Consider the following 26,355-nt stretch of genomic DNA (forward strand, 5'->3'; position numbering starts at 1 on the left):
AAATGAATCGATTAATAATCAGATTGGAGTGTTTATAAAGTTACTTTTGCTTCAAATATAAGCTTGACGTTTTGAGTGTTAATATTATTATTCTCTAGATAACTTTGCATACCAATGTCGTAAGTCAATATTAACTTTTGCACAGGACATGAAAGCTCATCAAAATTATAAAAAAAATGTATAGAACACTTATCTAAAATCCATAATTCCTTTTTGATCAGTTATTTAAAAACAATAAACCATTCCCTTAAACCCTCATAAACGCTTTGAATGAATTAGTTTGACGTCCGTTTCATAGCCTACGTTACGGCGTAGGTAACCTGAGCTTAACACTCGAAGAGAACGGGTAGCTTGGGTTATATCACGTGCCTCCAACTTTCATGGAGGCTTCATGGCTCGCGCCGGAGCCTCAGCCCACAGTGCTTACACGGGCGCTGCATCGGAAGGACGCCTCTGTACTCTGTACATATCATGAAATGAACTGACAACCTGTGAAAAATTGTGTAACTGTGCTATAGTGATAATTGTGTTGTGAACTTTATGATGATTTCAAGGTAATTTTATTTTACTTTATTGTTTCTATTACTTCATTTATGAATAAAAATAAATGTTTTTATTTGAAAATTATGTCTGGTTAATTGTATGGTTAATTAATGACATATTTTATGATACATTATATTTTTGATATTTGCAGTATCGTTGAAATCTTTCATAGGGCGTGTAGCGCCTACGATACGGCTACACTCGTAGCAATTGTTTCATAATTTAATCATGTTAATATTCATAAAAATTGTATTAATATTCTAGTATCTTAATTAAAAATAAAATATATGTGTAAGAATAGTACTTAATCAGTAACTATAAAATATAAATTTAATTTTATCACTCGTGTTATCTTGTTAACAAATATAATAATTTATTTTAAATTAAACAGTAATTTCTTACAGCTGTTAGCATTTTCGTTTAATTATGTTTTTTTATTAAATAATTTAAATTTTATTAGACGTTTAAATCGGTGCATGATTTTAAGCTTTATGATTCAACAATGTTACATTATATGAATATAATATAATAGATTATTTAAATAATATTATACTCAAGATATTGTGTTTTATAATTAATACTATTTAGTAAATTTGAATAAAATGACAAATTACGTTGATAAATAAAAAAATTGTAGAAGAAGGTTCATGGTAAAGGGGAAGAAGAGGCTTTAACAAAGTAGAGCAAAATGAAAAGAATCATATCATATTAAAAATTCTTATTCGAGTCAAAGGGTAAACTATATTCGCTAAGAATTTCTTAGTTAAATTTTCCATAAATTTCACTTTTAACAAAAAAGTCAGTAGCTTATATTTCTACTCTAAGGATGTATATTCTACTACTAGTAAAAGTATTATAATCTACAGTTCTACCGTCACACTACGATTTCAAGTTAAACGTTTAACGTTCATGCTAGCTATGCGTACGGTCTGTCATAGCGTTAAGCATAACGAATGTAAACTAAATAATCTAGGGCCAATACTATCACATAACAGCGCACACATTGCATCTAAAATTCATTAATAATGCAACTCAATACGGCCAAAGTAACGGGCGGTCGCTAGTTACTAAACAAATATGCAGTATCAACTGACACCAGTTTGACCAAACCACGTATATATTTCCCAATACTAGGCTATATTACTAAAAACAGAGAGGAAGTGAAACCGGAATTGGCACATATTCAAATAATATTAACCTGCCGTGGACTTTACCGTTATACGATTATTCCGGCCCATCGGCATTATGGCTAAAAACTAACGTAAATTGTTGAATAGAAATATCTATCATGACATCATTATCAATAGAAAGAGGCTATGTTTAAGTAATTTTAACGAAAACAAAACATCTCTACTTTAATCTCTGTTTGATCACCGATTATCATATTTGTGCATAATTTTAATCATCTTCTTCATCTTGAACCAGAATTCGAGGAAATTAATGATTAACTGAATTTTTATACCTCTCGTATTCTTTATATTCACTAAATAACTTATTTTGAAAGGATTTGTATGACCACGGTCGCCCTTTGTTGCTTAAACAATTTTATGATTGCACGAGCCAAAATTATGAAACTGCCCTCTCATATAAGTCATATGCATAATTACAAAGTGCTATTAATCTCAAGGTTAAAATGTAAGGTTATTAGGTTACGTAATTGTGACACTACTAGGGCTGTGGACCAAATTTAACCAATTACGATGGCTGTACATTCCATAAGCGTAAAACGAGTGTGTCGGTTTGATAAAAAACTGTTTTCTTTGGGCACCCGAATATGGATGTAGTGAGGTAAAGCTATATGCGGTTTAAACGACTAACAGAATTCTTAAAGAATCTGTGTAAGCACAAAAAAACGTTGAAATCTAGGACTCTGTAAGTTCAAAAGCCACACTCCATCTCAATGTTAATTTTTCGTTTGTATAACAAATATTTAAACTTAACAATAGGCTCGCTGCGCACGCGCCGGCTTACGTGATGAAAGTTGGCGCCCCGTGAGAACTGTTGTGTAACTAATCTTATAGGCACTTAAAAAAACGATGTAGATCTTATCTTAGAATAGAATATTCATGTTTATTTTATTAATTTGGATTTCTATAAAAACATTCTATGACTCCAGCTATGAATAGGACTACAACGATTTCATACAATAACAAATTCTAAACACTTTCACAAGAGTGGGAAAATTTAGGCTTAATTTTAACAATCATTAAATATATTGTTTGCATTTAAGGTGCTAAATCGTGCAGTTTCTAATTTATTCTCACACCTGATCACATTCAATTGTTCACACATCCGTGGTAAAATATGAAATGTAATTGTTACGGAAGTAAGTGGTATGTGCAGGTCGTTTCTCACAGCATTGATGTCTGGTGAGACTTACGGTCACTGGCACATCAATTGACACGACAATTTATTATTGCATAATAACTTTACGCAGGAGTTAGGGGTATATTCATTGTTGTATTAAAAACTTTAAAAGGTAACGTTTATAAGATTGGATTGGATTTAAATTAATGGAAATGGTCATATATAGGTCCTATTCTATGTTGATTATGAAAAACATATGTCATTCATTTAATTAATTAAGAAAAATTCTGATAGAAAGGACATACTTACAAAAAGTAAGACATTTTTCACAACAATTTTACTCTTACTTTTATTTTTTTTAACATAATATTTGATACGCTATTGAATGACTAAACTAAAAGGAAATACGTTTTATCGCTACAGGAACCTATAACGGCATTGCAATAAAACACACGTACCTTAGTCATTGTACAATGTACATGTAGTACACTATTTGATATGAAACTCGTAAATTATTAGTAAAATGAATAATTCATTACAACTGCTTTAAGTTCTGCTTTAACGAAGGCAGCGCTATAAATTTCAAGTTAAATGGAAACAAGTTTAGGCCACCTTATGTGGTTAACATGTTCTGTGTTTACTGTTGAAGGAACAGTTTAGGAAATTTTTCGTTGATTCATGCAGTGATAACTCGATCCGAATCGAATTAAAAGGAACTAAGGATAGATACTAATTGCTTACACCGCCACAGTAATTTAGTGTAAATATAATGAAGATATATCAAATCAATTTACTTTTTAATCATCTTTTTAAAAGTCATTTAATTTCTTAATATGCATATAAATAAGATATTTCTGTTAAATTGTGCTGAAAGCTCGGCTTCTTGTTAAAACCACTTAAATTATAATAGCCACCATAACTATAATTTCATAATTAAAGATAACTATAAAAGTATTGACCTACTAAATGTTTTTGCACAATCGAAATGCTCAATAAATTACTTGAATTTATTTTAGTACCCATTAAAATAGCTGGTAAATATTGTGTATATTTGCGACTAATAAAAACAGGAAGTTTGAAGAATGCAATCCATCAGAGGATTCCAAATAATTATCACATTTTACGATCTTTGCCTTAATTAACCGTTCACTTATAAAGTTTGAGATAGGTATGTCAATTAAGACTAAATTATCGACAAATAGATCCACCGAGGTATTTGTAGTACGCCTTGCGGTAAGATAATATGGATTACAAAGGTATAACTACGTATAACGTGGTATAACTCTGTCAATTTTTGACTATGTATTTGTAGAGTTAATGTAGTTAATTGATCATTGTTAAAATATTTTTGCGTAATCGCTGTCCTAATCCCACTAGGCTTCAACTAGGTTGACCTGAAATAAGTAGCGAATTTTTCCTCTTAGCGGTATTATCTAGTTTAACTGAAATACATATTTAAATTCAATGAAGTTTAATAATTAATAGTATATGTAATGTACTTATTTACACTATTGCGGCAAAAATCAAATTCAAAAAATCACACTTCATGTAGGTATTACGATTTTATACAACCACCCTAATTCATTTTCCTTTCGTTAATTTTATTTTTCACCAACAAACAATAAAGACGAACTTCACAGAATAAAGCTCTGATATGATTAAATTTAATACTTGACTCGTAAAATTTAAAACTATATACAGTGTAAACTCTATATAACGTCACTTAAGGGACCGTGCATTTTTCTACGTTATAGAGAGTGGTCGTTAAATGGAGAGAAAGGGAAAATTGCATGATTGGTCCCGAGACAGGAATATTATTTTGACATTGCCTACGAAACCATGTTATCATCGCTTGATCAAGGTCTTCATATTGAGGTTTCTTAAATTTTTTGGCAGATCGTCCATCTTCTTCGGCATGCAGAATTATTTCTTTATTTTTCTACGACTGCATTTCTGAGAATCTTCGGTATGTCAGTAAAAAAGAATGTACACAACTACATTTTCATTGATTTCGGCAACTTAGTCAGTACTTCCTAGTCCTAGTTCCTAGTGTTAATGTCTTATTATGGTCGTTAATTAGAGTGAGCGTGATGCTATATGGAGTGTATTATTGTATAGACAACAATATAAACCAACCAAAGTCGAGAAATCTTGACGTTATACGGAGTTTGACGTTAAATGGAGTGTCGTTATATAGAGTTTACACTGTAGTTAGTTACAACTAAAAAAAAATTCAACGTAGAAAAAAGTGCTGTAACATTACCATAATGCGTTTACGGTGACATATTGACTTATATGAGAACAAATTTTAATTTAGAATATTAAATTCAACATAATTTAATAATGCATTTTGTTTCAGAGCGCTATTCATAGCGCTATTTAGTGCGTATGTGACATCGCTGGCTCCCCTGGTGGCTGATGGAGACGATGACTGCGCGTTATACCTGACCGGGCCGGGTCGATCCTCCGCTTATGACTACAGCCTTAATCTGCTTAAAGGAAACTTGTAAGTATATATTGTTCGCCCAAAAAATCTATATGTATAAATTGTTTTCAGGTTTAATTGTCTGTTTGAAATGGTAAAACAATGATATAGCATACTATAATATGTAATGTAGTTTGAACTGATACTAAACACAATGTCTATGTTTTATTATACAAGAGCCACCTTATTGTAATATGACATTGATTATAACATACGTCGTTTTATCGAACAAAAGTCCATGTATAGCCTCGAGGTGAAATTCAGTATCAAATAACAACTCCATTACCCATACAATAGTCATGTAGTCAGCCGCTACCCAATGTCAACAACTAGAAGAGGCGGTGGAAGTCAGCCACTGTCACCAACTGTTGCATCACACCGTAAACTTGACATGGTTCCATTACATGCTGAACAATCCAGTTTTATTTGACAACAAAATCATAGGGAACCTTATCAAACTGTTCGCTCTTGGCAACGTCTATAATAAATCATAATCGAAAAACATGAAGTAATTTTTAATTGACACGATAAATGATATGCAATTACACGTATTTTATGACCCTCAACGGAAAAGTTGCTATGTAACAGCAATTACCGCAACATCCAGAATAATTCCATTTAGGCAAATTCTATAGCATAACACATTACGTAAGGAATGGAAATGATAAAGTAATCTTAATAACGTGACGTAACGTAACCCTGGCTCATCTGTAAGGCTTTCATTTCGAACATTACATTAGGCAACAAGTCGAGCAAGAAACGTTCACTTTCAAAATCCTTTCGCTAACTCGCCTCGAGATGACCGGTTCCGTGTGAATGCCAGTAAAAGGATCATCCGGAAATCACTAGTACTTACATTGATAATGAGATAATTGTGGTAATAAATTTCATAGTTTGTGCTTTTTACACGGGCGGATTACATGACCGAAACCATTAAAGGTTATGATGGTTAAATTTATCCATAACGAGTTTGCTTTGCATATACTCAAAAGTTCCGTACATATTGAAATTACGTTTTAGCATTGTACTGAAAATATAATTATAAATTGCTTCGTCATCGTCTTTGTTGGAATCATTATCCCATAAAACATGTGGTTGTTTATACTTGTAGGTACTAATAGTATAGTATTATATTATCTGAGCTTGTACGAAAGGCTCCAGAGCAGGGGCGTAGCTACCGCCGTATCTGCCGTATCAATTATACGGGGCCCCCACGCCAAGGGGGCACCCAACGTGCGCTTTTATGAGAAATCTTTACCCTTCCTAAGGGCCCCCAAACAAATTTTTATACGGGGCCCCGCCAAGGCACGCTACGCTTCTGCTCCAGAGCCAATTGTTTATCAAATAGTCATAAATTAAGTGGAACTTAGCTATTGCATCAAAGTGATAAAATCATTATTACAATACTAAAGGTCTATTATCTCTTTCGAAAGATAATATAAATTATATATTATTGCACCCGAAATACAAATAAATATTGTTTCAAGCATCAGAATCATAAGTTAATTTTAAACAAACCATTTTAGAAATTTGCTAGGTTTATTCGCACTCATAAAAGTTCTTGGCGGATTTCCATCCATCTCCTGAGACTATACTTATCATAATCCATGGACGAAAAACATAACAATTTAATAAAAATCTTTGCAAGTCATGTGCCTCAAGTCATTGTCCCATACAGGTTTTTTTTTTTCGAAAAATTATAACGGTAAACATTTTTTTTTAGTTTGTTGATCGTAATCCGAATAGTGTGCAGGTTCATTAACCTACTGCGCCCAGCCCAGACGGGCATTTCAAGTTTTTGCGAAATTGTCTCTCAGAAATTGAACTGTTTTCACCAGTTTGTACTGTGGTTTAGGAGTCCATTGAGGACAAACATTGTGACACGAGATTTATATATATTAACTATTAAGATTGAGCTGTTTTATAATGTCAATATATTACATTTCATTGCCATCTACTTTTGTTCTTATTATTTTTAATGTTTGAAGAAAGTTTACATTTATAAACAAGTAGATAGAGAAATTTTTATGACCTATAAGTATATGTAATACTTACATATACTTATAATATATGTAAGTATTACATTCATTATAAAACAGTTCATATTTCATCCTTTGCCATTCCAACCTTCTATTTACAATACAACAAAGACTATCTGTCTATATAGCATAGGTACAGTAATTTTCACCAGCCGATGTCAAGCTAACGGCCTGACCTCTAGTTTCGTTTGCCCACGACATTCAAACACATTACTGCGATATATTACCGTTGAGAAACCATCAAATAACGGAAACAAGAATGTAATAGATAGTAGGAAATGTTAAGACGCATCGCTGCGTCGATCATTCACTTTCCACGACTGCTTCCGATTTAGATTATTTTCAAACGTATAAATATGTAGCAAGTAATCTTTTGAAAGGATTTTTTGCATAAACATTTCCATTTTATGTAATTTATGTTGTAATTGATTCACTAACCCGAATAAAAATAAATATCTAATTACTACTTAATCTTTGCTTTGATGTTCATCAAGAAAGAATAAGGTAATCATCAAATAGTTTAACATTACGTCAATGTCTAGACTGAGGACCTTATTAGCAAGTTCTAGCTAATCTAACCAATTTCTTTTAAGCCTACATAGGTACTTAGATCTTGTTCGAACTTTTTAAAGACTTTCTGCTTCAACATTTTATAAACATGTTTGTTCGTAAGAACCTCCTTTCTATCCATTAAGATGTTTAAAGATTAGATATTTTAATATCAATCCTAAAATAACCATTATTATCAATTACATTTCTTACAAATGACCCAAAGATTACCTTCTAAAATAAACAAAAGAGAAAGTTTATCTAAAAATAAATACCTACTCAAAACATACTTTAATAATAATTAATATCGATGACACGTTGTAGGTATTTACTTATATTTATTATTTTTAAATACGCAATTTAATAAATCTAGGTCACGCATCGTAAAGATTCTTCAATCACAATTTTACTAAAAACTTTTTTTATATTCACGCTCAACAATAGAATAAAATATATTTTTTTAAATGTATGCTAATGACTTATGTTCTCGGTATGTAGAACACAGCTTTACGAAATAAAAAAAAAACGCAGATATATTTGGTTATATTTTTTATTAACGACACAATTTCCTATTATGTTATGCAAATAATGTGGTCAGTTATCTTTCCAATATCCGTATTTTTGTAGTCATAATTAGCTTTATTAGCTTTTCTATAGCCTTTGATTAGCATAAACATTTAACATTTTAACCCCAATTTATTTTTGTATTTCTATTTTTACGTTTACTTTTAAGTATCTACTTACCTGCTTGTGAAAAAGTTAATTGCCTCGTATCTCAATGTTCCCTTAATTTGTAGTTTATTTTCTGTATTAATTAAACCTATCGTCAATATTTTCCCTAAACAGACAAATTTTACCTCAGTCCTGTTGCCTGCAGTAAACGCTATCTATAATCTAACTTTTTGTTGCAGCGCGTACGACGGCCAACATACATGCATTACTTACGAAGCCATCAACCAAGCATATCTTGATGCCAGAACTAGGATATGTAAGTTTTTTGCTATTTTTACAATTTTATTTTTGTCATGTTTTTATTGTACACAACCTTTACACAACAGGTTATTAACCTTTGCCTTTGGGTTCATCCAGTGACCGACTTTCGTAACATTTTAGTTAAATTGTATATTTTTTAATTAATGAGTCTTTTACTTTTTTGTTCTGTATGAACTTTGTAATAAAAAAAATATTTCGGTCATGATTATCATGCTATTTAGCCGAAAAATTATATGACCCGCTAACATTTGGGTAACATTTTCAACATAAGTATATATTGAGAATAATATAATTATGTATAAAGTTATGAGTACCGGTCATTTTTTGACATACAAATATTAAGTTGCTTAACCTTTGATATTCCTATAATTTGCGTTCCCAGGTCAAATCAAATTACTAGTAATTTAACAGCTATACAGTAACCTTTTGATTATAATAATATGACACTAATTGCAGATTATTCACCAATAAATTAATGGCGTTTATCAGTCGACCAACATTTTGAACATATTGAATTTTATAGAATATACTAATTATAACTGGAAAAAGTTATATTATGTAGATGGCTCTTTGGCATATTTTTTTTAATTAATCTCTCGGTACAGGATTTTGTATATAGACTAGATATATTTATATATACAGCATTTTATAAAGACATTGAAATGCTCTACATCGAATGTACAATACATAATATAATGTTACTGTTTTTTGCAGTGGTATCTCAACCCAAAGGTGACTGGCACGCCGAAGATTTTGCGAGCGTGGGTGAACTTATTCTTGACATTTCTACCAATTTAGCCCGCACGTAAGTAACTAACACTTTTACTTTTTGATTTTTGAATGCGATGACATTTCATTTTTTCAAAGATAATTTATCATAGTCGTTACTATATTTATTATTTGATATTTGAAGTAACAGGATATACAAATATCCTTGATATAGGTAGATATTCTAAGCTGTTAAATAATTTCCTTTCCAATATCTGTAATAATATTATATGTACTCAACAAATGGTTGTAATAATTCAATGGTTCAAATTATGCCATAGTTTCATACTGTCCTTCAATCAAAATCGTACCGCTCGTATGATCTACTATTGCTATAAGATCTAATATCTACTATTGCTTAATAATTCATTCATTATCTATTGTTAGTTTTCTTCTTAGAATGTTGTATAACCTTTAAGCTACATAATGAGTACATTGTACTGATTGGTCCGATAAGATTTTGACCACAAGGTTGATCTTCAGCACAGATAATATAATGCTATAGAATATAGATCTTCAACTAATGTCTAATATCCGTGCTTTTATAACCAAATCAGGGACAGTTAAATCACGACGAGGAACTATCAAATGGACTAGTTTAGTTAAATGAGTATCAGCTGACAAATTGTGTCCATTAAATAATTAATTTAACCATCATGTTTCACACCTGAATGATGAATGCGTGCATGCCAAATTAGGCTTCGATACATTTTTTATTGTAATAAATGTGTTGCGTGTTTATAAGCCTAGTGACGCTAGTGCCGCTTCTTTTGTATACATATTTATTAATATAATGATGAGCCAATCGATTTTTATAACGATTTTAACATATTCTATTATTCAGAGTAGGTACGTTTTACAATTTAACGGTGCCTTAATCGCAGTTTGATACGAAAGTCGATAAATTTCCGTTTATATAAATAAATAAAAAATCACATACAGTGTTAAAAAATCTAGCTTGATAATAAATGAACTAAATGGAAAAGCTAAATAACAAAATATTCCATGTAAGTGATATACAATGATACTATCCATATTTAGCGTGTGAACGTACATTGACCTCTTCAACAAGTGTTGATTTCTCGTACTATGTACCCATTCACTCACTAATAGTTTACGTAAATATTTAAATCATATGTCAGTAAACTTTAAAACAACATACTTACGCAATGTAGGTACTAAATACTAATTAAAATTTTCCTAACGACCAAAAATTTGGCAAGAGCTTTCACAACTTGAACAAACCCTTTCGTTACGACAGTACATAGTTCATAAATCTCAAACGCAAGGTCTGTTATGTGGATTATGAAATTAAAATACTTTTATCGTGTATTGAAGGTCATGATATGCGATGTCTTTGTGGGCAGTTGATTGACATATCTAGGTCTAGTGTCTGGATCGTGCGACCATTGTTTCAAAATATAATCGCTATAAGAATGCTATCAGGATTAACAAGAAGCACTGCTGTTACGTAGCACACGCTTATCAATTTTTGGTATCTTAATGCTATGAAGGACCACAGTACACACTGTAATAAGTTTCTTTTAAAAGAATATGCCTAACAATATTCTTCGTAATAATAATTTGTGATAAACTCGGCTAATCTGATACCATTATTGACGCAATAAGCAAATTAACACAAGAGTTTAAAATACAAATTATACGACAATGGTTAAAATATTATGTAGTAAGTACCTATTTTGCAAAAGTAATTTCATATAACTCTCGAAGTGCAAATAATGACAACCGCAAGGGCTATAAATAGATTACCAAACTCACTTTAAATTCATTATTGCGTTATAATTACTGATGTTGTTATAATTAGTTAGACGTATTATTTTCAATTGCGTAGGTAGATAGTATTTTCTCGAATCTTTTTTGTAAGCTTTTTAGTCTCCTAAGCTTTAATTATAGCTATAAAATTATTTGTATGATCACTGTTATTAATTCTTGAGTTTCGTGGAAAATTATCGCATATTTTCAGTAAAGTTCGCTATTATTTGTAAAGTGTATGCCTAATGTAGCTATAATATGATTAGAATACATCCTTGGATACGAAATATTTATAAATCCAATCTTCCTATTGTTACGCCATTGACACACCTTCTATATCGTTCCAAATAAATTTAAATTAACAAATTAATAACTCAACACGGCTCATAAACTGATTATTATTGAACCAGATCTCAAAAAAGACATTGACCTTCTGAAGTAAAAGTAAAGGGAAATTATGAAACAATTTAATGTAGGTACATACTTACAAAATAAATTAATTACATAGTACGTATAAGAAGAGTCTTAGTCTGATACCTCTGAGTAATTTTAACGTGGCATATGAACGTGGACGGACACTTGATGTTACAAATTATGCGAAATTTATAAATATATAGAACCATTTACTCATTTTGATATAATAGATATCATTAAGTTCTTCTAAATTCTTTTATCAAACAAATTAAAGTGATTATACATTTTACTAAGCCTTGATAAAGTTAATATGAGTTACGCCTCTCGGGATGCAGAATGCTGAAAACCACACTGAAAACTAAATTTACTTTCAGTTAAAATTATTCAGTGACAAAGCTCCAAACATCGCAAAAATCATCACGGCATTTCATATTTGAATTAACGGCCAATAATAGATATAAAATACCACTTTGTACCCTATTCTTTGAGCAATGAACAGTAAAATAGAACGATACTGATAGTGATAATCCATATACATACTTCGCAATACTAACATAATTTCTCAAGTGGTAATTAGTAGCGTAGTATGAATTGCTTCATGATAATATTTCATTTTACTGTTTAAGAGTTTTGACCTTGGCATTTTACAGACAAATGATTTAAAATATTTGAGACTAACTAACTAATGAGATTGCATCTAATGAGTGTTAAATATTTGAAAGTAAAAATAAAAGATTAATGAGTTGCGATAATCTTGAATTATTTATTGATATAATGGTGAACTCAGTCACCTCGCAGAAAACGATCTTAATGATGTAACAAATTAGCACTCTACATTTCATGTATTATCATGTAACGTAGTAAATAGCCAATATATTATAATGAGTTTACGTTTTAGAATCTTACATAAGGAACATCTTTCATAACTTTAATGGAAATATGTTATTATCAATGTTCATAATACCCAGTCTGGACCTAAAAAATCGATGACACTTTTTACCGCAGCTTCACTATCATCACTATCATCACTACATAGTATAAAACAAAGTCGCTTTCCCTGTCCCTATGTCCCTATGTCCCTATGTCCCTTTGTACGCTTAAATCTTTGAAACTACGCAACGCATTTTGATGCGGTTTTTTTTAATAGATAGAGTGATTCAAGAGGAAGGTTTATATGTATAATAAGATCCATTAAGTAGTGGAGAAGTACTGTTATTTTTGAGGTTTCTAATGTGATGTCGTAAAAAATTACATTTATTCCGCTTACATTGCAAACGCAGGCTGAACCCTACGAGTTTTATCAAAATAATGTACTAAGTATTATACACATTGAAAAGGTCTACAGAAAAGTCCGCGATGGTATATGTCTATCTCTTATGGATAACCCACAATAACTTTTTTTTGTCATTTACTTTTTACGACAAATAACGGCTAATTTTCGAAGCGATTTTAACCAATACAGCATTAATCCTTAACCAATTAAATACCATGGATACATTGTTCATTTAATATAGATCTATATGGCCCTTTACACCGTATGATTTAAGTGAATATTTTCGAAGATATTACAGATTTAAAAATTGCGGGACGTAGCGTTTGCGGCCGCCCGGCTATGTATTTTATACCCGTGCGATGCCGGAGGCCGGAGCGGGCCGCTATATTTTTATACCTATACAACGTTCACAACGTTCGCGTTTTCTGTAGTGTATTTAGTATCAGCATTGCACCCGTGCGAAGCCGGGGCGGGTCGCTAGTTTTACTATAATTGACAATTTATGAACCAAAATAAAATAGTGAAAAAGCAAACAAACACATTCAAACAACATCCTCACAACACGAAGTACTAGAAAATTAACAAGTCATTCTTTACAGGTATGGCCTTACCTACGAAGAGATAGAGAAGGGTCTACCCCTCATAGACACCTCTCGCACCCTTATTCGTGAGGTGTGTCCTCCCGTCTTCTCTCATGTTGAGTGCCGCGCCGGCAAGTACCGTAGATTGGATGGTCTGTGTAACAACTTGCAGCATCCCACTTGGGGCGCTACTATGGCTCCTTTCCAGAGGTAAGTAATATTTAGTTGTGTTTGGCATTAATTTCATGATAAGTATAGTAGTTGCAAACATAGCTATTGGGTTTTGGTGTGTTTAATATTAATTGTTCCTGTATGCTCTATAACTAAAAAATACTGCACGAAATTAGATTGATGGACGATAAAGATAAATCAGCCTGGGATTTAACATGATTAATTTTCATCCATATTAGTGAAATTTCCGGCTAAAGCTAGCTTAATTAATGTTACATGTACATTTAAACCATTCCTATAATAAATAATAGTTTAAAAAAACTAAAAAACACGCTTTTAGTTCGGTTTTCTATAAAACGCGTGTTTTTTATTTTTTTTTAACTATTATTCATTTTATCAAATTAGTGTATTGTCATCTTAATCTTAATACTATTATAAAGGCGAAAGTTTGTATGGATGTATGGATGTATGGATGTTTGTTACTCTTTCACGTAAAAACTACTGAACCGATTACAATGAAAATTTAGCACACATATAGAGGGTAACTTGGATTAACACATAGGATAGGTTTTATCCCGGAAATCTCACGGGAACGGGAACTATGCGGGTTTTCCTTTGAAAACGCGGGCGAAGCCGCGGGCGGAAATCTAGTCGGTCCTAAATAAATCTACAAAGTTTGAACGAAATCTGGCCGTTTAAAGTGGGTCAAAATCGCGCCCAAAGAAGTCGGTTACAAACATACAGGTGCAGCTAATATAAAGCGTGTAAAAAGCATAAATTTTTTTAAATCCCATGTTGCACCTACCGAATAAAACGTACTAAGTATCCATTGAATCCTGATTGTAAAAGGGTCTGAATACAATCTAAACAAATAAAACAAAGCTTTTGAGTTTATATATCTATTTCATAAGTTCTTTTTACATCGATCCAGGCTTATCGGTCCGCTCTTCGCGGACGGCATCAACGCGCCTCGCATCTCGCACTCCGGGCACGACCTGCCCCTCTCCCGTGTGGTGTCCCGCACCATGCACCCAGACGACGGGTTCCATGACCACGCGGGCACTGTCATGGTGATCGCATGGGGACAGTTCATGGACCACGACTATACGCTCACTGGGACGCCGCTTGGTAAGGACGCTTTTTAGTGTTTAATTGTGTGAAATGAAGAGAGTTGTTTAAATACACGCTAGCACTAGCTAGCGAGTTTATTATAATCTTAATATATATAAATCTCGTGTCACAATGTTTGTCCTCAATGGACTCCTAAACCACTTAACCGATTATAATAAAATTCGCACACCATGTGCAGTTCGATCCAACTTGAGAGATGGGATAGTTTAAACATGTAGGCACCACTGGCGAAACCGGGGCGGACCACTAGTATTTTATATGCGACAGTATTTTAATGCAACAAGAATTTGTATGATTTATTGTTTTTCATCTCGTTACACTAAAAATACAATACGACGAGATCATGTTTCAAGCTGAACACTTCTACTCCAAAATACTTAAAATAATTATTATAAGATTATCCAGTATCATTTGTTTCAAATATAAATAACACTCAATAAAAGCTCACGATGAAAGCTTTCTGATGAAATGTATCTATTGATAGTACAAAATATCGACACATATATTATATTAATATTATACAAATATTAATTTAACAACTATTTCCAGACCCAATAAACCGTAACGACCCAGAAGAGTGCTGCAAGCGACCACCACACCTCAAACACCCGTATTGTAATGAAATACGTATTCCTGATGACGACTATTTCTACCGCCTCTTTGGTGTTAAATGTATCGACTTTGTCAGGGGCTTCCCTTCACCAAGACCTGGTTGTAAACTTGGTAAGTTGTTGACTATTTATAAAAGGAAAACAACATACAACGTGAGAATTTTAGGGATAAAATGGTTAGGTACTAAAATGGTTAGGTTATTATGAAATGTCAATTAATATATATAGGAATTATAGGATAAAATGGTTAGGTTATTATGAAATGTCAATTAATAGACAAAACCTTGGACAAAACACACACCTTTGATGTTAAGTTATGCCACATAATTTTTAAAATAAATCTGTAACTAGCAACACTCATGCTTCAAAACTAATAATTTGCAAACATAAAATAGAATGCGAAATAAAACGACTAGAATGCTTTAATTTACAAAATAAAACCCATCTAGATAAAATCAATGTCTGGTAATTATAGTGCTACACTTTCAAAACTCCCACGAATTTAAAGATAAACAGATTCATTTGCATATAAAGTTTGAGCAAAGGAAGTGCGTTACATACGTTTGTCCAACATAGAAAGCTAAAAAAAATTCGAAAGTAAATCGAAAATTTATTAAAAACATTACCTACCATTTATCTATAAATACATGTTACCTACAGTTATGACACCTTATACTACTATCTTAAGTATTTTATCGACATATTTAAACAATTTATAATAGTTTTAATTAAATTTCTTCTCACAGTAAAGCTAGTTAATAAATGTCACATGTTTTCGAGCTTACGATTAGATATGCTTGTTTATTGTTTACAGTTTATAATAGAACATAAGTGGGTTATTGGGGCTTTTTACGACGTATTTATGATAATGGGACATTATTTACATCATTATATTAAAATACATTGTTGTAAATATATTATATTAGATAACTGTTAAACGTTTCTATGACATAGAGGTTAGATTCTTACATTTCATATCCGTTTTTAATCCATTTTCTTTACCCAGATTTAGTTTTTTTTATTATTTTCCCTTTTCATTAAAATACGTATCGTTTCAAGAACTAATAAGTAATAATACAAATCAGGGATAAAAAGAATATCATAGGATCATTAGGTACTAACCCAGGCTATATAGGTAATCATTGTACATAGCTTGGTTTACCAAAGAGGTAGTCATGTAGTCATAGACGTAGGCGCAAACAAATTGTAATCGATTGCTCAATAACAAAATTGTAGAAATGCGTGGGTAATGCGAACATTTACAGACATAGGTCACAAATGAATATAAATCACTTGCGATAGGGCTAGTCTGTTCATACTTATCTTTTGCATAATGGTTATATGTAATGCATGTAGTAATTATCAATATATCATTGTCAAACTCTAGAGTAATGTCCTTGCGAACAACGAATGCGTAGCAAAAGTCGAGCTTTCGGTATAGAGCTTTATTTTGTAATTTTAACAGCGACTATCAATCAAAAACAAAGATAATTAATGAACTACTGTAAAATATTTTGTACAAAAAATTTTATAAATAAATATTGATTGACAAAACGAAACGGTTAAATATATTCAATATTTTTCAAATAACAGTTTATTTTTTACGTCTCACGTTTTGCTGGCAAAAAGAAATCCGCTAATTCCTTCAACTTAGTATACATTATACTTACGTTGTTATTCAACAACACTATAAAAGCGTCATTAAGGCGTTATATCATAATGTACGGTAGTATTCAATAAAAGATCGTCTGAGATACAATCATGTGACCGGTTCTGACCCGGGATCAAATAAGTGAAAGCTTAGTCCGTCTGAGCTATATATTTTAATAATATAACAACAACACTTTTCTCTTAAAATATTTATTGCCAGATAATCACGTCTGCAGAGAGTGTTTTATGTTAAGATGAAACTTTTTATAGAGAACTAGATGAAACTTAAGTGACACTCAATTCTACTACCCTTTTCTTTTAGTTAATTGTTTATGGGTGGTAGATCCGTCATAATAGACAACGATAATGATCTATTAGGAATCGTTCCACTTCCGAAACTTTCAAATCTTACAAAAAGTACCTATCTATATCTAACACCTTTAAGTGAATGGGTCTAAAATTTCCCCATTATCTTCTAAGCTATTTTCACGTAAGTGAATCGAAAGACTTTGTATCAGGCATCAGCTAAAATATTGTTGTGTCAATTTATATGGACATAATACTTTTAAACTCCGCTCAAATAATGATGCACTCGTACTTTTACTTTCAAACGCGTAATTTAGTGGAACTTTTTAAACAGGAAGTTTATTGAAGAGGTCTTTTACATTATGAGATTTTTACATAACATTCTTGCTGTGGCTTCGCGTGGTTATCATGGTGACCACAATGTTATAGGTACAGGATTTTCAATTATTACGAGTTCTAATTTTACGTTCCTATTGCATCATTCCTTCCTCTGTTGTATTTTTTATAAGTTATTCTATACGCGAAGTGTATTTTAGTATTTCAATATTTTTAAAGGATTGTTCCAACAAGAAGAAGTAGGTAAAGCGTTTTTTTTTTGTGTTGAATAGGAAATCCTGTAGACAAAATTTCAATTTGAAATCCTATTCATAAACTTACATCCACTATGTCAGGTATAGTGTGTTTAGATATAAGCTTCTTGGGTATAGTGTATCCTTGACATGCACCACTCATTCATAAGACGCGGAGAGCAATTCAAATAGTTTACTAATGCACCGTGTCGAAGTAACGGACATTACTTGAACATTAGATTACAGTGTAGGTACAGTGTACACCTAGATTTACGTTTTAAGATATATGACGTGACAAAATATCCATTAATTTTATGTTAAGCAAATATTACATTGGGAAATGTAAATCATACCAGCTAGCTTGATGTGTAGCAAATAGCAATCATTTCACGTCTGCCACAGATTAAATAAGGCATTTATCATGTAATTAAAACGTTTATTTTTTCAATTATAACTCGCCAAATAGGTAGTATAAATTATATTTCTAAGTATCGCTATTTGTTGAAAAGTTAAATAAATATCTATTATTATATTCTAGGTTCAAGATCACCTTTCAATACTTTAACTGGAGCTATTGACGGAAATACAGTCTATGGGGTTACAGAGAAATTTGCACGGTATGTACCTAATACCTATTATAATTATATAACAATAACTAGCGGTCCGCCCCGGCTTCGCCCGTGGTACCTACATGTTTAAACTATCCTATCTCTCAAGTTGGATCGAACTGCACATGGTGTGCGAATTTTATTATAATCGGTTAAGTGGTTTAGGAGTCCATTGAGGACAAACATTGTGACACGAGATTTATATATGTTAAGATAAAATCCATAAATTCAAAGAAATATTAGAATTTCTGTAGGTATAATAGCTGAGACTCAAACTTTGTTTCTCCAGAATACGCTTATTGATAAAAAATGATTGTTTCGAAGGAGTTTGATTCTATTCACTGTAACATGAGAATTTAAAAAATATAAGTATGAAAAGAAAATATACAATTTCTAACATCATTTTCATTCTATTTGCAGAAAATTAAGAACGGGTTACGGTGGTTTATTACGTATGAACCCAGTGTTCAAAGAATATGGTCTCAAAGACTTACTTCCTTTGAAACTTGACATTCCTGACGAAGGTTGCACGAGGCCTAACAAGAATATGTACTGTTTCGAAGCTGGTAAGTTATTTAATAGACAGTTTAGAATCAGAGGACATAAACATAGACAATTCGTTTATTGAATTAAATATAAGAAGTATGAATGTGTACCTATCTATTATAATGTACATATAAGTAGGTATTTAGTTTTGTGCTCAGTCACACAGAACCGTTGAACTGATTTGACTGAAATTTGATATAACTTGTAGGCAATTTTATTCGGATACGAGAGTGAAGTCGAATTTGGAGTTATTGGAAATACCTTATGTTTTCAATTATCAATAACTAGCGGTCCGCCCCGGCTTCGCCCGTGGTACATATTTCGCAATAAAAGGTAGCCTATGTTCTTTCTCAGGGTCTAAAGATTGTCTGTGCCAAATTTCATCAAAATCGGTTGAGAGGTTTATGCGTGAAAACCATACATACATACATAGTTACATAATTACAAACTTTTCCTCTTTATAATATTAGTATAGATTAACAGCTAACAATGAAATTTTCTAGGTGAGATCCGTGTGAACGAACAGCTAGTACTAACAGTGATGCACACACTTATGGCCCGGGAACACAACCGTGTTGCCAAGGGTCTGGCTGAAGTGAATCCTCACTGGGACGATGAGACCCTATTCCAAGAGGCTCGAAGGATCAATATCGCGGAGATACAACACATCACGTATAACGAGTTCCTGCCCATATTGTTGGGTAAGGATGTTATGGAAAAGTTCGGACTGGTACTCGAGAAAGAGGTGAGTGTTTTTAATTTAGATACATATAAAATATGCACCATCGACGCATTGCATTCCGGGAACATGTATTGTCTGTACGATTAGAATCGTACAATAGGTATAAGACGTGAAAATGCAATACGTTTGAATTATCTTTATATATTTATAAATCCCTCTCTGTGTCATAATTATTGTTTATTATTAAGTATCTAGAAAAGATAAAAATAAATTAAAACAATAGTGTGATTTTTAGGATTGCAATATGTTTTTAAAAAATTGTTGTTTTTATGTAGTTGATCCACACACACATTATAAAATCTTGTGGACCGTTTGCATCCCAGAGCTTTTTCCACTGCAGTGGAATTTTTTAAAAAGTTTCGGCATTTAAGAGAGCTATTTACAATAACAAGCGAATGCTCGATTTAATTCGCAACCAGTTTGAACTTTCTCCCGCCTCCTTTAAGCAAATCATCCGATATTTGAGAATTCACATTAATCACAACAACTCATCATACTCAGTTTTCGCGAAAGCATTTTCATTCAATACACAGCTCTACACAAGATAAGGATCATAATATATTATTCCGCTTTGCACTTTCATATATGTGGTACCCTTTGGAAATCTCGTTTAGATTGGCACTAACTTTCTTTCAGATAATCCGGTTTCAATTCGTAGGTCAAATACCTTACCGTCCTACACCGAAACGTGGTTAAAAGAACAACAATAAAATAACTTATTTTATAGCCCATAATCATATTATAGACTATCATCTATAAGATATTTTACTAACATTCTAAATGCGTGGGCGAATCGATAGATTTTACGGTATAGGTATATCTACCATGAATTTTAACTATGAAGCCAAAATTCGTAAATAACAAGATACCGATATGTTTAATGGCTATAAATAATATTTATGCTTCGATGAAATTGGGCGAACTTTCGAATACAAAATAGTGCTCAGTTAAATCTACAGTACTTTTGTTTTCAAATACATATTATGATCATAAAAAATCAGTACAACAATCAATCGGTGGACAAAACTTAATATGTAGTTAATTGGGTATTTGATTTATTCATAGTATTTATTTTTTTATTAAAACGTTTTAAATTTTGAACCTTGGTAATTATTTTTTTTTTTTACTTTTATAGGGATATTGGAATGGCTACGATCCAGAAGTAAACCCGGATGTTATTGCTTCGTTCGCTGCAGCCGCATATCGTTTCGGACATTCCCTGCTGCCCACTGCTGTTGAGAGATGGTCTAAAGCACACAAGTTTATAGGTATTTTTTGTCGATAACTATTCTATATTATGTTCTCATGAAAAATTACCTATCTGTAAAAATTAACAAGGTAGCCAAGATCTTTTTATTTGAATTTCTTTTTTCCATATCAACTCACATAATTAAATATGTAAACATACCATTGGTTAAATTCAATCATTTAAAAAATTGCATTATTTGAAATTTCATACTTATAGTTACTAACATTCCGATAAAATTATCCTTCCTCTTCCAGCGTCTAAACGTCTATCGGACCTGATCCGTAGACCATACGACTTATACAGAGCGGGCGTGTTAGATGAATACGTTATGGGTCTGATGAACCAAGTTGCCCAAGCTATGGACGACTCTATCACACAAGAAGTCACCAACCACCTCTTCAAGAAAGTCGGTGCTCGATTCGGAATGGATCTTGTATCCTTCAACATGCAACGAGGCAGGGAATTCGGTCTACCAGGATACATGGAGTTCAGGAAATTCTGCGGTCTCTCTGACGCTCATACTTTCTTGGATCTCTATGGCTCTATGCCCAATGAAACTTTGAGGAAATACGAGTCGATATTTGAACACCCGATTGATATAGATTTGTGGTCGGGAGGTGTCTCTGAAAGGCCTTTACGTGGATCCATGTTAGGACCGACTTTCGCGTGCATCATTGCGACACAGTTCTCGTATTCCAGACGTGGTGATAGATTTTGGTAAGTAAAAGTTAATTTCTGAATACACTATTAATATTTTAATTGAAAATTAAACAAACTTGAAAATTATGCGTTACACTTAATTTTCTTATATTTTATTGTTTATTATTAAATAACATTTTACCCGCACACAGTAAAGTAAGCTCGCGATGATAAATTATCTCAAAGCGAACTTGTCTAATAAGATATAAAATGCTGTACAAACACACAAACATAGGCATGTTGTGTAATTCCTTTATTTTCATAGGTTCGAGCTACCAAACCAGCCCTCATCATTCACCCCAGAGCAGTTAACAGAATTAAGAAAATCCCGACTAGCGCGTGTTATTTGCGACAACACAGATATCATCGACACAGTACAGCTCTATCCTATGGTCTTGCCTGACCATGAACTGTAAGTATTTTTAATATATTGTAATCAAACGTTAGTAGGTACATAATACATATTTAAAAAATTAAAAATCCTTATTAAGCAGTTGATTTAACTTACATAAAACTACTCATGAATCACCTTCTAATCTTTAATAGAAAAAAGAAGTTCCAAATGCTTTTCTAACTGAACAAGACTCTACTTAAAACACTTAAAATGTTCTTCTGTCAAAGGGGTGTATATGAAATGCTTATTAAATATTGTATTTGTGTGATAATTTCAGCAATCCTCGTGTACCATGCAGAAGCGGTATATTACCCTCCATGGACTTTTCCAAGTGGGCGGAACCCGTACCGTTCGGTCCCGCTAAGCAATACGTGAGTAGTTTCTCCTACAACTCCTTCCACGGGAAGTAGCACAGCAAAGTAGTGTAGTCATTTGTAAATATACGCACTGAATGTTGAGTCTCAATTTTTTTTTTGTTTTGTAAATAATTTTTAATTGTAGCTTCTGATTTTAATAAAGTTCACCAGTCTTTGAACTTGTTGGAACTTACATTTTTTAACTCTTTTTTTAATATTTTTTATTATATCAAAATCGTATGGTGTAAATTATTATGGTTTGTTATTTGTTCATAGTTCAATACGTATATAGAAATACATTCAGTGCGTATTACTGTAGTCAGTAGATTGTAGATTAGCAAGTATCATAGTTATTAGTTTCGTAACTTATTTTAGTAGATTGATGTAAACATTGTATCACGGGCCTCAAGTAGGTACGTAATATTTTAAAAAAACATCATGTAAAATAACATGGCACCCTGATAGAATGTTATGTGTATATTGTAGTTATTAGTTACACATAGAAAAGTTGTTTGTTGCACGTTAAATGAAATGCGTAGAAAAATTGTTAATAAATATGCGTAAGAAGTCGTAAGTCTAGAACGATTGCCATATTTTATAGATCACATTTAAATTAGTGTACATAAAATGTTGTGGTTTTATTTATATTAGTTGAGTTAATTGTTGGAAGGTTCTTTACATGATATCTCAGAAGAAAAAATTTGATATTTTTTGTCAAAATACAAACATGCAAGAATGCATATATTCCAAAAAAGTTTTATTTTGTCACAAATCAAAAATCATTTTCAGAAACTTCTTTTATGCTCAAAAATAAATATTCTACTGATTATATAACCTTCATGCAATTACCCTATACGTATCTATGTATCCGTAGAAATAAGTAGAGTTCTTGCCTAAACATAAGCCTTATTATTTCTACTATCTTTAATTAGTTGATTAAGTGACTATTTCATTTACATCTTGTATTTCGTTATTCTGTAGTTATTTATTTAGTCATACAAATAGTATTATTTTTAATGGAATATTTTGTAGAAAGTTTATCAACCACTTTGTAAATAAACACATTTATACATTTATAAATTAATGTGCCTACTTTTAATAAATAAATATACTTAGTATCTGTTGTTTTATTCACCTATCAACGCTTATAATATATCGCAAATATGCACCACATTGTTCATTGCACTTAGCTGATCCTAAAGAATTACAAATTTTCGTATAATTTATATTAAATTAAATATTTTACAGATTACAGACGCCATTATAGAACACAAACTGGTTAATGACACAACAAATGGCACAATAAATTGTGTTAATTCAACACAATGCACTATGAATATCACTAACCGTAGTAATATTAATGACAAATGCAATGAAGTTGAAAATGAAAAAAATGATATACCTAATTTGGATTCAAGTATCAATTCCACGACTACTCAACTAAATGACTGTGATCATCTTAACGTAAATAAAACTAGTTTTGAAGAATTAAAAGCTGCTAAAAACAGTGTTATAAAAGAAAATAAAGGGCGAATTTCTCATAAAACTGCAGGCCACAATAGCAATAGTTTAAGGAAGAAACGATTTGCACCAGCTGTCTACAATTACGTTACAAACCATGACGTTGATTCTACTGAAAAATTAGAACCGGAGGGAGAGGTAAATACTGCGAATTTGGCTAATTTTAACATAAAAACTACACATGAACCTTACAAAAGTGATACTTTAAAAGATACTTACATTAAACACATACCAAGGAAAATTCCTGTCGAAGAATCTGCAAGCGATGAACTGAAAGAGTTAAGCTCTAATAATAAAAGAAGCTCACAAGAAATAGATGAAAGCTCTGAAAGTGATGACAGTAGTGGTTCTAAGGAAATAAACAGACGTAATGAAAGTTCTGAAAGAAATAAAGAATCAACAGCAAATATAGCATACGAAAACCGCCTATCAAATTCGCAGGAAAAATCTTCGAATGAAAACCTTGATTATCATAATTCAGATAACGATCGCAAAAAATCACGACCATTTTTACACAATAGTGACGAAATCTATAACGACAGTAATGAAAGTAAAGAGACCGTAAAAAACCTGAAACCACTTGCGTTTAAACATAATATAAATAAGGAGGATAGTGATGAAACAACTGAGAATAGCAACAGTGAGGAAAACATTGAACGCGAACAAAATAACGCAAAATTTAAAAACCATGATAGTAGGAATTCAGACGAGAATCTAAAGACAGAAGATAATGATGATACATATAACCAATCAAATTTTACACAAAACTATAAAAATCCTATTGACAAGAACATCGACGAAAGTACTGAGCAGATATCTAAAGAGAATATTTCTACTGAGAACGAGTCCGGCAATGCTGATTCGAAAGTTTTTGACAAAAATGACTCGTATGAAAATTCCCCTATTGATTCAAACATACATTCAAACGACACAACTTCTGGCAATCTGAAAACAATTGTTTATATAAACGATGGAGAAATTAAACCTGTCATAGAACAGAACATTGAGGGTGACGATAGTGAATCAAGCGAGGAACTAAAAAGCTCACATTTAAAGGTTGAAAATCCTCAAGAAGAAAAGGTTGATGTTGAAAATAAAAAAGTAGATTTAAAACAACAGTTTGAAAGAATTCCTTTAGATTATAAACACGTTGAGGCAGAAAGTAATGAACAGACAGAAAGCCCAATATCTAACAATGATTCAGTTGGAGAGAAAAATAAAGAAGTAGAGTCTGATCCTCCGCCAGGAAATGAAAAGTTTGATGATAATTTGAATATTAAATTCGGTGACATATCGATCAAGTTACCTGACATAAAATTGCCTGATGATATTTTATCTTTTAACTACGAAGAACCTTTATATGAAAAGGTTAAGTCGGAAAATTCATACAGTCTTAAAGAGCCCGATCAAAGAAAAAAAAATAACAATTATGATTATCGTGACAATTTTAACCAAAATTATAAAAATAAAGACGCAAGTCATTCTACCGACGAAGAAGAAGAGGAAGAAAATGATGATGATGATGATAAAAATGATGATGAAGATTTATATGAAAAATTCGTTCGTGAAAGATTCGGTAAACGCAAGTCAAAAGAAGAAAAGAAATCTAAATATATTACACCTAACGCGGAATTGTATAAAACGTTGCAAAATGTATTGAAAAAGACTGAAAAAATTCAACAAGAGGCTGAGAAGAGCGGGGACCCGAATGCTGGCTACGCATGGACTTTAGAATATGGCCAAAAATTATAAAATCCTATATTATGTCTAAGATATTATTTATTATATAATGTTATTTTCTAAGTTGTTATACCGTAAGTTAATAAATGTTAAAGTATATATTTCTTCTCCTTCTTTCTCCCATTATTTAAATCATTTGTTGTACCCAATCATGAATAATAATGAGACAACAGCAATAAAATAGATTCATATTTTAAATGGCTTTTGGTTGGTAGGAAGGTTTTGTTATATAACATAAACTTAATAGGTTTTAGGCAAAGCGGGCGAAGCTGCGGGAAACTAGTAATATTATAAAGCTGAAGAGTTTATTTGTTTGTTTGAACGCGCAAATCTCAGG

The 26,355-nt window shown here is 31.9% G+C and overlaps 1 protein-coding gene across 1 annotated transcript; it reads left to right on the forward strand.

Moving 5' to 3' along the window:
- The first annotated feature begins 394 nt into the window (after nucleotides 1–394).
- On the forward strand, nucleotides 395–26,045 carry LOC149488381 (uncharacterized). Its single transcript, XM_089695517.1, has 15 exons — nucleotides 395–554; nucleotides 5,210–5,356; nucleotides 8,835–8,911; nucleotides 9,631–9,721; nucleotides 13,744–13,935; nucleotides 14,828–15,024; nucleotides 15,577–15,750; nucleotides 18,702–18,780; nucleotides 19,192–19,337; nucleotides 19,821–20,062; nucleotides 21,195–21,327; nucleotides 21,563–22,025; nucleotides 22,273–22,419; nucleotides 22,679–22,772; nucleotides 24,006–26,045. Exons 1-15 carry the CDS (start codon nucleotides 541–543, stop codon nucleotides 26,028–26,030), a joined length of 4,221 nt encoding a protein of 1,406 aa, XP_089551643.1. The 5' UTR covers nucleotides 395–540; the 3' UTR covers nucleotides 26,031–26,045.
- The last annotated feature ends 310 nt before the right edge of the window (nucleotides 26,046–26,355 follow it).

Source organism: Colias philodice, chromosome 5 (genome assembly GCF_061535455.1).
Source record: "Colias philodice isolate Cphi_HAF_F1 chromosome 5, ilColPhil1 Martin Lab GWU primary, whole genome shotgun sequence".
Taxonomy (NCBI): Eukaryota; Metazoa; Arthropoda; class Insecta; order Lepidoptera; family Pieridae; genus Colias; species Colias philodice.

Bases quoted from the DNA above. Each gene is read 5' to 3' on its own strand.
- LOC149488381 (XM_089695517.1), top strand. The intron at 13,936-14,827 runs GTAAGTAATATT...ACATCGATCCAG, and splicing joins ACTATGGCTCCTTTCCAGAG to GCTTATCGGTCCGCTCTTCG. The intron at 22,420-22,678 runs GTAAGTATTTTT...TGATAATTTCAG, and splicing joins GTCTTGCCTGACCATGAACT to CAATCCTCGTGTACCATGCA.